This window comes from Nannospalax galili, unplaced genomic scaffold (genome assembly GCF_000622305.1).
Source record: "Nannospalax galili isolate Female #2095 unplaced genomic scaffold, S.galili_v1.0 scaffold543, whole genome shotgun sequence".
NCBI lineage: Eukaryota > Metazoa > Chordata > Mammalia > Rodentia > Spalacidae > Nannospalax > Nannospalax galili.
In genome coordinates, this window is record NW_008352270.1 from 2278260 (window position 1) to 2294112 (window position 15853).

Consider the following 15853-nt stretch of genomic DNA (forward strand, 5'->3'; position numbering starts at 1 on the left):
AATGGTTGAGCATATTTTAAGTTTTTTTTTTTTTTTTTTTTTTACACAGTGTAATACAGTTCAAGTATTTTGTGTTTACAGGTTTTATTCTGTCCTTTATTCCCCTCACCACACACATCACCTTAATTATATTTAGTCCTAAACTTGGGTGTATTGTTTATTCATATGCTCATCTCCTTTATTAAATTGTATTGTTTGAAAAGTAGCTTCAGTTTCAGAGCTAATTTGCTCCTACGACCAATTATAAACCACAGAAATCATTTGACTTGAGTGGTATTATTGAAGTATTCTTTCTTTAAGATAGTTATTGCCATGATCTCCCTATTTCTCAGGTTCAAAGTTCTAGCTAACCAGTACAAATCTATATATCCTACTTTGGAAATAGACATTGAAGGTGAATTACAGAAACTCAAGGTAATGCTTTCTGATCTCTTTAATGTGGTTTTTAATTCGTATATTTGCCAAATTGACATTCAGATCTTTTATTTAGTCCAGCTTTGTGTACAAACTGGTAAAAGAATTTATGAGTTATTCTTGGACATAGGGTGTTTCATTGTGACTTAGACAGAATATTGGATGGCGAAAACCAATGGTATATGGAAGCTACCAGGTCATAGGTCTCATATATCCCTGCAGGGAATTTAGCTTTTATTCAGGAGAGAGCAGTAAAGCAGTTACATAATTTTTACCAGAAAGAAGCCCATATTTGCATTATAAAGAGGCCACCCATAGCAGTTGGAGTATAGATCAGCAAAGGGACATCCATTTAGGATTGATACAAAGTCAGTTTTCACATTGTACATAGTCTTGGGTCAAATAACTCCACTGGCCACAGACAGAGCCTACCATTGGCAGCAGTTAGATTTGGTGGTGCTGAGTTAGCTAGCAGAAGACTCCTCAGTCATTGCTAAATTTTACAGTTTCCTGTGATCTGATAATGACTTAAAATATCAACATAATTTGCAGAACTGAATGAGAATCTACATACCATATCCCAATCTGGAGTGGTTGTAGACCTTAGGTCTGTTTACTTGCTAATTTCCAAGAATTTCAGAATGTTTCTATTTCAGTTCATTGACTGAACTGTCACCTCCATTTATTCTGTTAGACAACAAGAATTTTAAATTTATTATAAGCTACTTAGAAATAGTTCTGTGCAAAGTATGGATATGGCTTTTGATTGTTTTGCAAGTGTTCCTTGTAAATGTGAAGTAAAAGTAGATGAAGAATAGTAAATAGAATCAGATGAGAAGATTCTCATAAAGTGGGTATGGTAGCTCACAAGGTAGAAGCAGAAGTTCAAGGTCATCTTCAGCTGCATGCCCAGTGCTTTATCAAGTAAGGGATGCAGTGCCTAGGAAGTCCTTTTAGCCATACAGAAAAGACTGTGATAGGAATAAACAAGAGAGTAGGACTAGCGCCAGGGAGGAACCAGATGTTCATTAGCTGGTGGGCTCCATACATTCAGGTGGCTTCCTAAGTAGATTCTGAAACAAGGTTTTAGTCAGTTGTACTATAGCCTTAAAGGAAACTTTTGCTTATATTCATACATACCTAAATTCTGAGGTTAAACATTACTAATACCACTTATTTTGAGAGCATTTTATAATACTTATCTGTAAAATGGTGTTTGATATTACCAACTAGCAATAAATACCATGGAGTTATTTATAGAAAAAAAGAACAATAGTTCTCAATCACTAGTATTTACATGCGTGGCAGTGCAGTTTTGGCTCTTAACACATTTTGGTGTCACTCTGGTGCAGCTTTAAAAATTGTTGGTTACAGGAATTATAAATACAGCTTTTCAAATACCTCAGAAATTTAAAAGCAGCATGTAATATAGACAGTTATTTTTATTTTTTCCTGAGAGCTAGTGTATGAAGTGAGCATTTTGCTCTAGTTCCATCGAAGTTGATCTAGAGCTTTTATATTGTGTATATGTGTATGTTGCTCAGGGCCTCATGCATGCTAGGTAAGTACTCTGCCACTCGCTCTTACTCCCCTAGCCCTTCTACTGCTAATCACTTTTCTCTGGGTCTCGAGAATCTGCATGAGAGACCAGAGCTAGTCCAGATGTTGCAGTAAGATGAGCAGCGTCACCAGCTCCTTTCTACTTGGCATTTGTGTTTTCACGGTCAAAAATCAGTAATTTATACTAACACTGGTTATGTTGTAAATGTATTAGTATACATGGAAACTGGTTTTTGTCTTTGTATATATAGGGTTATATGGAAAGGATTAAACCGATGGTGAGAGATGGAGTTTATTTCCTATATGAGGCCCTACATGGACCACCAAAGAAAATTTTGGTAGAAGGTGCAAATGCAGCATTATTAGATATTGATTTTGGTAAGTGAGATGTGATTCACAGGGAGCTTGACTGAGCCTAAAGTACTTAAGATATAAATAATTAATTAGCATTAAGGGGCTTATAAATAGTGCTTTTAGCTTGTGTATTCAGGAGTGATAGAACTTTTTGTGCCAAGGTTTTTTAAAGGAATAGTGTGGAAAACAGTACATGTTTTGTACCGTATTAGAAAAATGGAATTGTTTGGATTCTATGGGGTTGGGGTTCTGTAAATTGTGAATTTTATTAGTTGGTTCATGATTTGATTCAACTCCTTGTTTCCCTGGAACTGAAAAAGGTAAGATGAATTCTGTGGGAGACTCTTCACCTTTGATTTAAATCTTTTTTAAAAGGTAGATATGATTTAACACATGTAGTCTAAGATCTAAGGAAACTGTTTTAATATCCACTCACTCTGGGCATGAGACTTTCTAGTGGGCTCAGAGCATTTCCTTCATCCCCAAGACTCATTAGTGTGTTGTTGGCTAAATATAAATATATTCTCGTGCGTATGCTAATGTCAGCTCTTGCTGACATTTCACCTGGCTTTTGACATCAAGTAAACTAAAGAAGATGTTCCTCTATAATCAATATACATTGTTTTGATTCTGTAACATGCCTTCTCAGCCTGGAGAGTGTATAATGAGCAGATGCAGTAGTTAAGTATGAAATGGAGAAAAGTACACCCTCATAATTGTTCTTGTAATTTGGGGGTTGCTGCCTAAGTAAACATTAAAAGCTGGGGAAATGTTAAACACCACAAAATTCTGTATGTGCTGCTCTTGCTCCAGGATCCTGCTGTACCCTAAATGTGTCCATCAGAGAGTCATGATTGTTTGAAATTAATAGAAGTCAGTTAAAATATGTAGGTGAGTTTCTGCATGAAATTCTTCTATAACTACTAAACGAGTGCATACCATACAGAGAAATCAGCAGCTGCACACACTCTGGGATCCTCTCCAGCCAGAATGCTTCAGTTAAAGCTTTAACCACCTACATTTTTATCTTATTATTACAAAGAGAATCAAGAACAAAACATTGAGGTTTGAGAGAGGGCAATGACCCTTATGTTCACCTTTGTCAGATACCTAAAGTAAATACATAACACACAGTTTTACTGGTGGTTTTACAGTATATATATATGTACATGCACTCATCTTTCTGTTTGTTTCTATTTTTAGGGACTTACCCTTTTGTAACCTCTTCAAACTGTACTGTTGGAGGTGTTTGTACAGGTTTGGGTATGCCCCCTCAAAATGTTGGAGAAGTGTATGGAGTTGTGAAAGCTTACACCACCAGGGTTGGTATTGGTGCCTTTCCTACAGAGCAAGACAATGTAAGCCCATTTCTCAGTAAATCCAATTTTAAAAGCATGAGAAGAAAAAAATCTCACCACGTGAACTTTTTTTTTTTTTAATTTCAATTTTTTATGCGTAGGAGTGTTTTGTTTGCATGTATGTAAGTTTACCACATGTGTGTAATATCTGTGGAGGCCAGAAGAAGGAAATCAGATCCCTTGAAAATGGAGCTAAGAATGGTTGTGAGCTGCCATGTCAGTGCTAGGAACCAAACCTGGGTCCTCTGTAAGAGTAGCCAGTGCTCTTAACCACTGAGTCAGCTCTCCAGTCTCCCCCCGCCCCAGCTCCCATGAAGTCTTGTGCTTTTCTCTTCATTTGCAAGGATCAACAGTCATTCAATGTTTGCCTTATATAATTTTCAGGAAAACAATAAAACGTCAGTTCTTGGAACAATTGGCTGGGTTTATCTGTGTTAGTAAATACTAATGACTTGTGTTAGTTTTTCCATTGCTATAAAAAGTACATGAGAAATTAGAAAGAGAAAAGATTTATTTGTGTTCATGGTTTTGTTCTATGGTTACTTGGCTTCATGTTTCTGGGCCTGTAGTAAGACAGCACATTATGGCATAAGGCACATTAAGGCATATGGCAGTGGAGGGAAGCTGTTCATTTCATGACAAATAGGAAGCAGTGAGCACGGTGAGAGGACGGGTATAAGGATCAAATGTCCCTGCAGAGGCACACCCCAACAAAACCTCACCTCTCGATAACCCATTCAGCCAAGAGTTGATGAGTGGGTTAATCCACTGTGACGTCAGTGTCCTCATTCTGTGGTCACATCACAGTAGCACTAACTGATGGGGACCAAGCCCTCAACATCCGAGACTTCTTGGGGATACTTACCTAAGTTATAACAACTTGTTCTTAATAGACAACATTTAGTTGTTTATCTGCCAATCTACAGTTGACCTATGTATAACATTGTAAAAAATAATGGCTTAAAAATGGTACAAATGTAGCTGGGTTTGGTGGCACACGACTTCAATCCCAGCCTCGGGTCGAGGCAGGCAGATCACTGAGTTCAAGGCCAGCCTGATCTACATAGTAAGTTGCAGGCCAGCTGGGGCTACAGGGAGACCCTATCTCAAAAAGACAAAATTAAAAGGGTATAAATGTAATAAAAACTGATTATATCCCAAATAATCCTTTATCATCGTGGAATTCTTTCTTCAGCTTAATTATTTTATGAAAGATGTTTATCAAAAGATATACTGGCCTATTAAATAATTTATAATATAATTCCACTAGATTTATAGCACTGATATTTTCATTTATAAGCTTTGTTTTCTGTTATCTAGGAAATTGGAGAATTGCTACAAACAAGGGGTAGAGAATTTGGTGTAACTACTGGGAGGAAAAGAAGATGTGGCTGGCTAGACCTCGTTCTACTGAAATATGCTCATATGATCAATGGATTTACAGCGTGAGTGTTCTTTAGAAGCATTTATTTCGGGAAATCGTGGAGAGCTGAAGGCCACAAATTTAATTTCATGGCGTGTAAACCTCAGAATAGTGCCGTAATAAACTTTACTCCTTTGTCTCCAAATTAAAATTGTAGTTCCAAGTAGAAGTGGAACAGGATAGAAGGAAAGAGGCTGGGCATGGTGGCACACTCCTTTAGTCCCAGCACTCAGGAAGCAGAGGCAGGCGAATCTTTTGATTTTGAGGCTAGCCTGGTCTACATAGCAAGTTCCAGGCCAGCAGGAGCTACAAGGAGACTCTATCTTAAAAACTATTTATAGGGAAGGGTACCCAAGGAAGAGGAACCCAAGTTGTTCCCCTAGATGTCCAATATTGTAGAAAAGAATCATGATAGTCTCACCTGTGTATGTGTACAGGAGGTGAGGTAGGTGGGAAGGGGAATAGATGGCTGGGTAGGTGGATAGTGACACAGTACATATACACAGGCAGGTGATGATTGTAGTGCTGTAGTGTGTGAAGTTACTGTCTGACTTTTTAGGATTCAGATCTCAGACTGTGCATTATCCTAGGCAGCTGGGTGTGCTAGTCTTGTGTCTCAGTTCATATTAAAACTGAGGTTATGGTATTACCCACATCCTAGAGGTGCTTTTGCTGAGGTGAGCAAAGTAGTGAGAACTGTAGCATACTGTCCAGCTCGTTGAAAGTACTCCGGAGAGTTGCTAGCCTTCATATATGAATACATAAACAAATGTGTCTGTCTGCATTAATTAGGCTGAGTTTATGGCAAACAACAGAATAAATAAGAGGGGGAAATTAGTTGTGAACCAGAATCCCAAACCTAGTCTTTTATCTAATTTCTACAGATTTTCCCTTAAAATGCTGTTTTCCGGTCAGTTTTGGGGAAACTTTGATGTATCACGAAGAGGTCCTTGATGTTGTTTCCTCACTCTGTCAATTTCTGACCAGAAGGGTGGAGGTGATGTTAACCAGAGTGAAGAACTGGGGGTGGCAGCATGTGTGGAAGCATACTGATGTGTCTGTCCTGTGGCACAGAGTACATCCCTAACTCCAGGCTGCCTTCCTGCAAATCAGTCCTGCTGGCCCCCCATAAGAAAGCTGAGCAAGTGTGGAGCCACCAGTGAAAAATCTGTTGTAATTACTAGAAAGTAATTGGCAGATAATGAAGAATGTGTATCAACATAGTGTCCTCCAGTGTCTAACGTGTGGCACGCTTGAAATATAATCCTAACCAGTTTTCAGAATTGCTTTGGAACCTTGAGCTTTGCATGGATTTCCCTTTACTCTTGTACTAGTCAGATTAGATGTTAAAAGTTTATTTCAACATTGCTTTTCCTTCCAAAATTAGGTTGGCCCTTACCAAGTTGGACATTCTGGACATGTTTACAGAAATCAAAGTTGGAGTGGCTTACAAATTAGATGGTGAAATCATACCTCACTTTCCAGGTACATTTTGGATGGTATTTAACTTTTATAAGAGTATCTTCCACAGGCGTGGTTTTTTTATTTTACTAATAATGCAAATGTGTTCACTATTAACATTTGATTCATAACTAGTATTGACTTCAGTGTTGGGTCACAGCAGGCATGTGCTTGAACTCAAAATAAGAAAGACGCATGGATCATGCTGCTGCTTCCTTATGTTGATAATAGCATCTAGACACAAGCCAGGTGTGGTGGTCCATGTCTGTAGCCCAGCTACTCAGGAGCCCAAGCCCAAAGCGGGAGGCTCAGTTGAGCCCATGAGTTCAAAGTTAGGCTGGGCAACATAGCAAGACCCATCTGTAACAATGAGAGAGGGAGGGAGGTGGGGAGGGAGGGAGGAAGTTTTTTTTGAGTGATTTCCATAGAGGGGTTTGCCTCTCCCTTGGGTAAAAGAAAATGGTAAAAGAAAAGACCCTGCTTCTTTTGGTCTCTTCTCTCTCAGTACATTAACGTACCTGTTCTTCAAGCCCCGTGAGATCTTCTCTAGTCTCTATTTTGGGTCCTGCTTTCCCATACAGGTCTCTGGCTTTGTCATGACAGATTTGTTCGACTGGAGAACTTGGCCTTCTCTGGAACTCTGCTTCTGTGTGGTTGAGTCTGAGCCAAATCCTTGCCCCGTTCTGCTCTCTGTTGTAGTAGACTGATTTCTTTAGGTGATAATAGTCGGCCCTCCCTGGCATGTGCATTTTGCTATACACAGGTGAAAGCCTTTCAGACTTTGACTTTCTCCAGTTCTTGTATGACGTTCAAGAGCCATCCAGTTCATTGTCCCCCTGCTTGTTTCTTAGTGCCCCAGACATTGTGCTACTTTGCACTCACTAGCCTGGCACCCAGTTCATTCCCGTGAAAGCGTTAGCAGCTGCTATGCAGAATTTCAGGCTGTCCATCCTCTGCAGTGAGGGTTCTCACTGCCAGCCAGCTGCCTGGGGATCCTGCTCCAGGTTCCCATTTTAGAGCTTTTTTTCTCAGACCATTGATACCAGCTATCTTAGGGTGAATTCTTTAGGACACAGACTGTGCCCTTGAGATTCACACCCTGGTTCATAGTGCTCTGAGCAGTGATATCTGTGAGGGAAGCAGGATTAGACAGAGGGAGAAACAATATCGTTGCACGAAAGGCAACTATAGGGTGATCCTTTTTGGAGCTCTGAGCTCTGAGGCTAGATTGGCCCTTCAGAGTTGTCCCAAATAAAGGTAAATGACCAGGTCCTCTATTCTCATACCAAGAAGTCATTGGAATTGGGCTGATCCATGGAGGGAGGCTCTAAATTGTGAGCAGTCAGTAGATGATCCCCTACAACTTGATCTTGAACAGGGAAACCTGAATAGTTAGTATACCATAGCATCTACGTGCTCATCATCATCTTTAGTGTACAGGCTTTTTCAGCAGGAGATAGAAAGGCATTAGGTGGAATAATGAAGAGCATTTTCATTCCACAACAGATTTCTCAGGATAGCAGATATGCAAACCTTCTTGAAGGTGCTGCTTAGTTAATAGTATAGAAATTCAAAATGCTCCTGAAATGGAAAGTTTAAAGCTTGGCACAACTCATTTGATAGCAGCTGGAACTGATGTTGCAGCTGTGTAATCTTTCTCCATTTACAGTGTATATTCCCATATTGCTGAAGAAAAGTTTGTTTATAAAATACTACCCTGCATGGTATACATACTGATTTTTACCTTCCTAAAGTCTCAAAAATCCCAAGTTTTGAAACACATCTAGTTCCAAGGATTTTGATAAATGTCCATAAGCATGTACTTTGTCAAAGAGTCATTTGAGCTCAGCATGATGGTTCATGCCCCTTAATTGTAGAGCTTGGATAGGCTGAAGGGAGGAGGATTGCCAAGAGTAGAAGGCCAGCCAGCCCGGACTAAAGAGAGACCCTGTCTCCAAAAAAGTCACTTGATAATAGACAATATGTACCATAAACACATATGCTCCTTAACTTTCAGCAAACCAAGAAGTCTTAAATAAAGTGGAAGTTCAGTATAAGACTCTCCCAGGGTGGACCACAGATATATCAAATGCAAGGACATTTAAAGAGCTGCCTATCAATGCACAAAATTACGTTCGCTTTATTGAAGATGAGCTTCAAATTCCAGGTAAACAATTTATGAACAACTTTCTTTTTCTACTTTTAACATATTTTGAAATAGAATACAAGTTTAGTAGTTGGAAAAGTGCTCAGATTTCCATAAATGTCCAGGATGATATAAAGTAATAATTTTATTTCTTAGAGTAAATTAAAGATAATAAACTGCCTCTTTCTTTGTCTTTAATTTTCTGTTAGTACGTTGTTGTTGTTGGTTTTTAACCCTATGACATATTCATCATCCCTCTTGATTAATCATTTGTTTGTAACTTAACAGAAACTGGGGGAGTTATTGTTTTCATTTGGGTTAAACCACTCTTAAAAGTTGGACTCTTGAGTAAACATTAGGAAATAAATAATTGATACAAAAAAGGAAAATCTCATTAGCAAAAAATAAAAAGCAATAGTTAAGAATGAAGTGGGTGTGGTGGTGTAGTCCCAGCTCTTGGAAGGCTGAGGCAGGAGGACTGTTGTGCATTTAAGGCTAGGCAGAGCTATATAACAAGACCTTGTCTCAGAAAAAGCAAACAAAATAATACAGAATGGATATAACTATTGTATTACAGTTAAAACAAGGTGGCCCAGGATTGTGCATAATGAAATAATGAAGTCTTTCTCTTATCTGATTGCTTTTCCCCTTCATCTTTTGTTTGCATTGATGGGAATTAAAGACAAGAAAAAGTAGGAGGGCGGGACATTCCACAAATAATGTTGTGTTCTTCCTGGGAATCTCTCCTGTGTTTCATTTTATTCATGAATCATTTCAAAACTGATTTGCATTTTCCAGATTGCTACTGGCCCCTCCCAGCTGATGACAAATTTATTCAGTATATTTGCTTGCTGCTTTTAGTCAACATTTTTTGAAATATAAATAGCTGAGTCTTAATGCCCCCTATAAAATACCATAAAGGTTTCTCCTACCAGTATCTTATGGAAGCCAGTAATTCTACATCTAATGTAGAGCTATGTGGCACAGGTGGTTAGTGATTCTTTGTGTTTCCGCTAGTTGGACCAGTATTTTACTATCGTAATCATTAGGAGTGAAGAAACTGTAAATACTTTGTAGGTAAAAACAGAATAAGAGCCGGGTGTGGTGGCGCATGCCTTTAATCCCAGCAGAGGCAGGCGGATCTCTGTGAGTTCAAGGCCAGCCTGGTCTACACAGTGAGTTCCAGGACAGCTGGGGCTACAGGGAGACCCTGTCTCAAAAAGACAAAAAACAAAAAGCACAAAAAACAAACAAAAACAGAATAAGAGCAGACTAGCCTGTGTTGGATCCTAAGTGTGTATTTTTTCTAGAAGGAAGTGCACACAGGCTGCTGACAGCGTCACTGAGAAAAGTAGAGGGATACCTACTTCTCTGTTTTTGACGTAGAGTATAAATTTTTATTTTAAGAATAATTTCGGCTAGGTGTGGTGGCACGTACCTTTGATCCCAGCACTTGGAAGGCAGAGGCCAGTGGATCTCTGTGAGTTCAAGGTCCGCCTGGTCTACATAGCAAGTTCCAGGCCAGCTAGGGCTACAGGGTGACAGGGTGAGCCTGTCTCAAAAAGACCAAAAAAAAAAAAAGAAAGAACTTGGAAAGTCACCTTTATTGGTAACATAACTGATACTTATTTTGTGAATAAATTATCTTAAGGTCGAATGACAATAATTGACTCCACTATGGTCCAGAAATGAAAATACACAAAATAATTTTAGAGGAGTAGAGAGATGGCTCAGTGGTTAAGAGCACTGGCTGCTCAGAAGACCCGGGTTTGATTCCCAGCACCCACATGGCAGCTAACAATGCCTGTAACTCCAGTTCCATGGAATTTGATACCCTCTTCTGACCTCCACAGGCATTATATGACACAGGTGGAGTTATATTAAAATAAAATAGTTTTAGAAACACTAGTTCTACCTCCTGGCACAACACAAGTTATAAAAGATACATGTTTATTTTTAAAATAAAGACTGCAACCAGTTCATAAATTTTTGTCCAATATATGAAAAGAAATCTTATAGGGGGAAAAGCCTGATGCAAAGGTAATGTTTGCAGCTTGGTTTTCTAATATCCTAAAGATGACATCGTTCTTGAGATCATGCCGTCTACAGATAGGCAGTGTTTCCTTCACTTTCTGTGGCTTACAATAAAACAGAAAGTGCTCCAAATACAATATTAGAAATTTTTCAATTTTAAACAAATTTCTTAATATAAAGGTTAACAATCAAACCATGTTTTATGTTTTTTTTGTAATATGTTAAAATTATATTACATGGATGAACCTTATAAAATCCTCAGAAACATTTTTTGATTCTCAAGTTTACATTAATAGATATTTTAGTTCATTTAAATAAATTTTCTACTATATATCAAATCATCTAACAAAACTATACTATACTACTATGCTTTTGACATCAAAGCAACTCAATATTCATTATTACTGCTTTTGAGAAATACATTAACTTTTAAGAATTTATGCCAGGGGCTGGAGAGATGGTTAAAAGCACTGGCTGTTCTTACAAAATACCTGGGTTTGATTCCAAACACCTACATGGTGGCTAATAACTCTCTGTAACTCCAGTTTCAGGGAATCCGGTGCCCTCTTCTGACCTCCATGGGCATTGTGTGGCAAGAATTTATGCCAGTCAATCACTCATAGTACCTGTCACTGATATTTGCGCAAAACCTGATACTTTACTTTGAGTCTCCACTTTTTTTTGTTTTGTTTTGTTTTTGATCTTTGTTTGGGATTCACGATGTAGACCAGGCTGGCCTTGAACTCACAGAGATCTGCCTGCCTCTGCCTCCCAAGTGTTGGGATTAAAGGCATGTGCCACCATGCCCAGCTTGTTTTGTTTTGCTTCATATTGCCTCCCAAGTGCTGGTATCAAAGGCGTGTACCACCATGTCCAACTCAAGTAGCTTTTAATTTTTTTATTTTTATGTATGTGAGTGTATTGGCTGCGTGTATGTATGTGCACCTGTATCATGCAATGTCTGCAGAGGTCAGAAGAGGACATCAAATTCTCTGGAACTGAAGTTATAGATGGTTGCTAGCCACCACGTGGGTGCTGGAAATCAAACCCAGGTCTTCTGCAAGAGCAGCAAATACTCTTAACCACTGAGCCATCTCTTCAGCCCCAAATCTCTATTTTTTAAAATACTACATTGCTTTTATTTCTAAATGAAGGCGAGCTGGGGGTGTGGCTCATGTCATAAATGAGCTGCTATGATTCTCCTTTTGTTTTTCAGTTAAATGGATTGGCGTAGGGAAATCCAGAGAGTCTATGATTCAGCTCTTCTAAGGATTACCAGCGACACATGAAACACTTCTGGAGAGGGAGGGAAGAACTTTCTTAAACATTTCTCTATGACCTGCACATACAAGAATAAAGACATTGAAGTGAGTTTTAAGCTGGCATTTATTTGAAGTCTCTGGCGGATGGCTATGGTGGAAATGGGCTGCATACCCCGCGCCAGTGCTGCTCAGCTGGCATGACCCAGAATCGTTTGTTGCTCCTGCTGCTCATGATGCCACAGTCTTTTCCCATGTTTAGGAGTAGTATAATCCCTGTTTGACATAGAGAATACTTTCAGTGTAGTTTTCTTCATTTTCTGTGTTGTTTCTTAGTTTTAACCCCTTCAGATGGTGAGAACAATCACTGCAGTTTTGCACAAACATTTACATTCTAATTATTCAGTTCTGTCATTGTAATCTTTGCTGTTAGAACAAAATGATGAAAACATAGGGGTTCTGTATACTTTTGTAATGCTATGCATTCTGTTTAAATTGTGGACTGTTTATTTTCTGCTGAGCTTTGGCTGTGGGGAGGAGGGAGTATGTTTATGGGCCCTTCAATTTGTACAGAATACAGATTTTAGTTCTCTCTACAAATTATTTAATACAATGAACATTTAATTCAGTGTTCAAGAAAAAAGATGTTCCCTATAATCTTAATGTTAAATAGTTATTAAAAAATCTGTTGATATTTGGTGGATATTTTACTTTATTTTCAGACATCATGTGTATCTTTCCTTTAAAAAACAAAACATACTATTCTGAGTTCATTGGGTTGGGTTTTGACATTGTGCCTGCCAGTGTACCTACATGAACCCACATTGTTAATCATAATCTTGATCATGCCGTCATCCCTCCTTTTTTTTAAAAAACAAAGGTATTGTTTTGACGTTAGACTTAGCATTGTGCTGTAGGTCATCCCTCCATGAATTAGTAAATGTTTAAATTAGGTGCCACTTGAATTTATTTTATTATACCATCAGTAGCTGATTAAAAAGAACCAAATATTTCCAGTATGCTTTGTGTATTGTGTTTTTGTTCTGTTAGTAGTAATACTAGTGTAAAGGAAGAGTTTTACCCTGTAGTGTGTGGGGACAAAGTGGGCAGAGACCAGAAATAGAATCTTTGGAAGGATCTAAGTATCTTTTATCTTCACTGAAGTATTTTTTTAATACACACTTCAAGAAAAATTCTAAAATAGGAACTGTTTCATTAGATTCAATAAATAAAACAGGACAGGTGATCCTGCAAGTCCATTACAGATCAATAATGACCTAGATGTAAAAAGAACAGTGTATAAGTAAATTCTGTTTATCCTGGTGGAAATTAGACGGGCTTTTAAAATGCTCATTCTTATCTTGGCTGTAAGCTTTGCATTGCTGAAACGTTTTCAGTAATGAACCCATTTTCCTTTTCAAGTCAGGAATTTTTTTCTCTCTCAGTAACAAAAATGTATCCTGTTCCTGTTATTTACTAGTTTAAGATATTTTATTATTTTTACTTTATGTGTATTGCCTGCATGTAGGTAAGTGTACCTGTGTCATGCAATGCCTACGGAGGCCAGAAGAAGCTGTCAGATCCCCTGGAACTGGAGTTACGGATAGTCGTTAGCTGCTATGTGGGTGCTGGGATTCGAATCCGGGTCTTTTGCAAAAACAGTCAGTGTTCTTAACCACTGAGCCATCTCTCCAACCGCTTACTAGTTTTAAATCATTATAGATAATTCTTTGTTTCTCTTAAATATGAGGTATCACTTGGTTAGGAGAAGATGATCTGTTCCTTAGATAAAGCTGTCTTTCAAATCATTGATAACTTAAAATTCATTTAACAAGGACATATGTATATGTGTATATCTATGTGTTTATGCCATATTTTGCTAGATACTGGGTATGCAGCAGGGGTGGGCAAGTACACAGTCTTACTAAAAGTCATGGTAGTGGAGACAGCATGTTAAACATTTATGAATGGTGGTGTATGTTTCAATGAAGAAATACATGGTGAGATGAGTGGAACCTAATTGAAATGTGCAAAGGACCAGAAAAGGCTTTCTGAGATGTTTAACCAAATGAATGAGATGATTAGGCAGAGGGACATGATGTGAAGGGCCTGGAAGCTAGAAAGAATGTGCAAAGTTGGAGAAACAGAGCCAGATGAGCAAAGGGCTAATGAGGTTGGTAGCAGATTCAAGGAGTGCCAAGCCAAATAACCAAGACATGTTTCATATGAAAGAGGTTAAAATATAATGCCTGTTGCATCTAAGATGCATAGCGGGCACGAAAAATTGTTGAATCAGAAACTTGCTTGGGGGGCTAGAGAGATGGCTCAGCGGTTAAGAGCACTGACTGCTCTTGCAGAGGACCCAGGTTTGATTCCCAGCACCCACATGGTGGCTATGAACCATCCTTAACTACAGTTCCAGGGGAATCTTGACACCCTCTTAGGACCTCTGCAGCATTGCATGGCACGGGTGCACTCACATACATGCAGGCAATACACTCATGCACATAAAATAAAAATATTAAATAAAATATATTTTAAAAAATCCCCACTTGGGCAGGCCAGGTCACACACGGACACACACACAAATAATAAAAATAAAACTTAAGGGCATCACTACAAGGTTAAGATTAACCAAATGTGGTACAAGATAGTTTAATAGGGAAAGAACATAAATGTTTGATATTAATTGAATAATGGTTGAATAGGAAGGCAGACGTCATAAGGTATTTTTAAAAGATGTAAGGTTTTCTTTTATCTTTTATTTTTTTGTGGGGGGGTGTTTCTCTGAGACAGTATCGTGAACCAGCTGGCCTGGAACTCCTGACCTCCTGAGTGCTAGCATCATAGGCTCATCTCCTGATGGTACCATGGCAGGAGATTTGCTTCACCAGTCATTAGGACATTTTAGAGCTACAGTAATCAAAACATGGCACTGTCGTGGTTAAGGATGAAGACAGAAAATTTCTTATAAGAACCTGAGACAAAACTTGAAAAGATATTTTAATACAAACCCTTAATGTTCAAAGGGTGCCATAAAAAGAAAGGTAGAAAAATGAATAGATCCACAGAAAAATAAAATGTGGCATAAAACATGAAAAACGTTCATTTTCCTGCCGAGAGAGGGTAAGAAAATAAAGATCTCCAGTAAAGGGAAGTATTAAGAGCTGGTGCTAGTGTTCTGAGAAGTTGTGCTACCTGGCACCTTTTATAAAAATGTAAATGTTGACAGTAACAACAGGAGCAGAGTTTTATGTTATTGATGCTAGATTGGTATTAAAACTTACAAATTGATGATATTAATTTGTACTTCCTGATGTAATCACAGGAAAAGTAAAAAATATAAGTGAATTAAAACACCTCCCCCCCAAAAATCACAAAAAGGAAGTGATAGTTGAAACAAGGATAAGAAAGGACAGGCAGGGCACAAACTAATCAATGGGAATTCTTCACTGCAATTATGTGTGAAAAAACAGACTTGGCGTAGGCGTTGAGAAAATGAAGCATGGCCAAACTATGCTGTCTGTAAATAATGTACTTTGGATTTAAAGATAGCTCAAGTTATGGAGTGCTAGTCTAACGGGCTCAAGGCCCAGGTTCCATCCCTAGTACTGAGGGAAAAAAGAAAAAAGAGTAGTCCTTGAATTAGGGAGAGGTTCTGGTTACATATCTTTATTATATATTTATATATTTTTTTGAGAAAGGGCCTCGATTAGGTAGCTGTGGCTGGCCTGGAACTTGCTATGTAGACCAGGCTGGCCTCAAACTCAAGACTTCTTCCTCCCCAGTGCTGAAATTAGGTGTGCCACCATGCCCACCCAGCTGCCTATTCAGCTATTTCTTT

At 38.5% G+C, this 15853-nt stretch overlaps 1 protein-coding gene across 1 annotated transcript in view; it reads left to right on the forward strand.

The window, feature by feature from the left end:
• Positions 1-13028, forward strand: part of Adss (adenylosuccinate synthase) — a 37332-nt gene extending 24304 nt beyond the window's left edge. The window contains exons 7-13 of the mRNA XM_008849157.3: positions 333-414; positions 2226-2352; positions 3532-3686; positions 5007-5131; positions 6497-6594; positions 8588-8737; positions 11967-13028. Coding sequence (XP_008847379.1) covers positions 333-414; positions 2226-2352; positions 3532-3686; positions 5007-5131; positions 6497-6594; positions 8588-8737; positions 11967-12019 — 790 coding nt within the window. The 3' untranslated portion in view covers positions 12020-13028. The remainder of the gene's footprint in view (positions 1-332; positions 415-2225; positions 2353-3531; positions 3687-5006; positions 5132-6496; positions 6595-8587; positions 8738-11966) is intronic.
• Positions 13029-15853: the final 2825 nt, after the last annotated feature.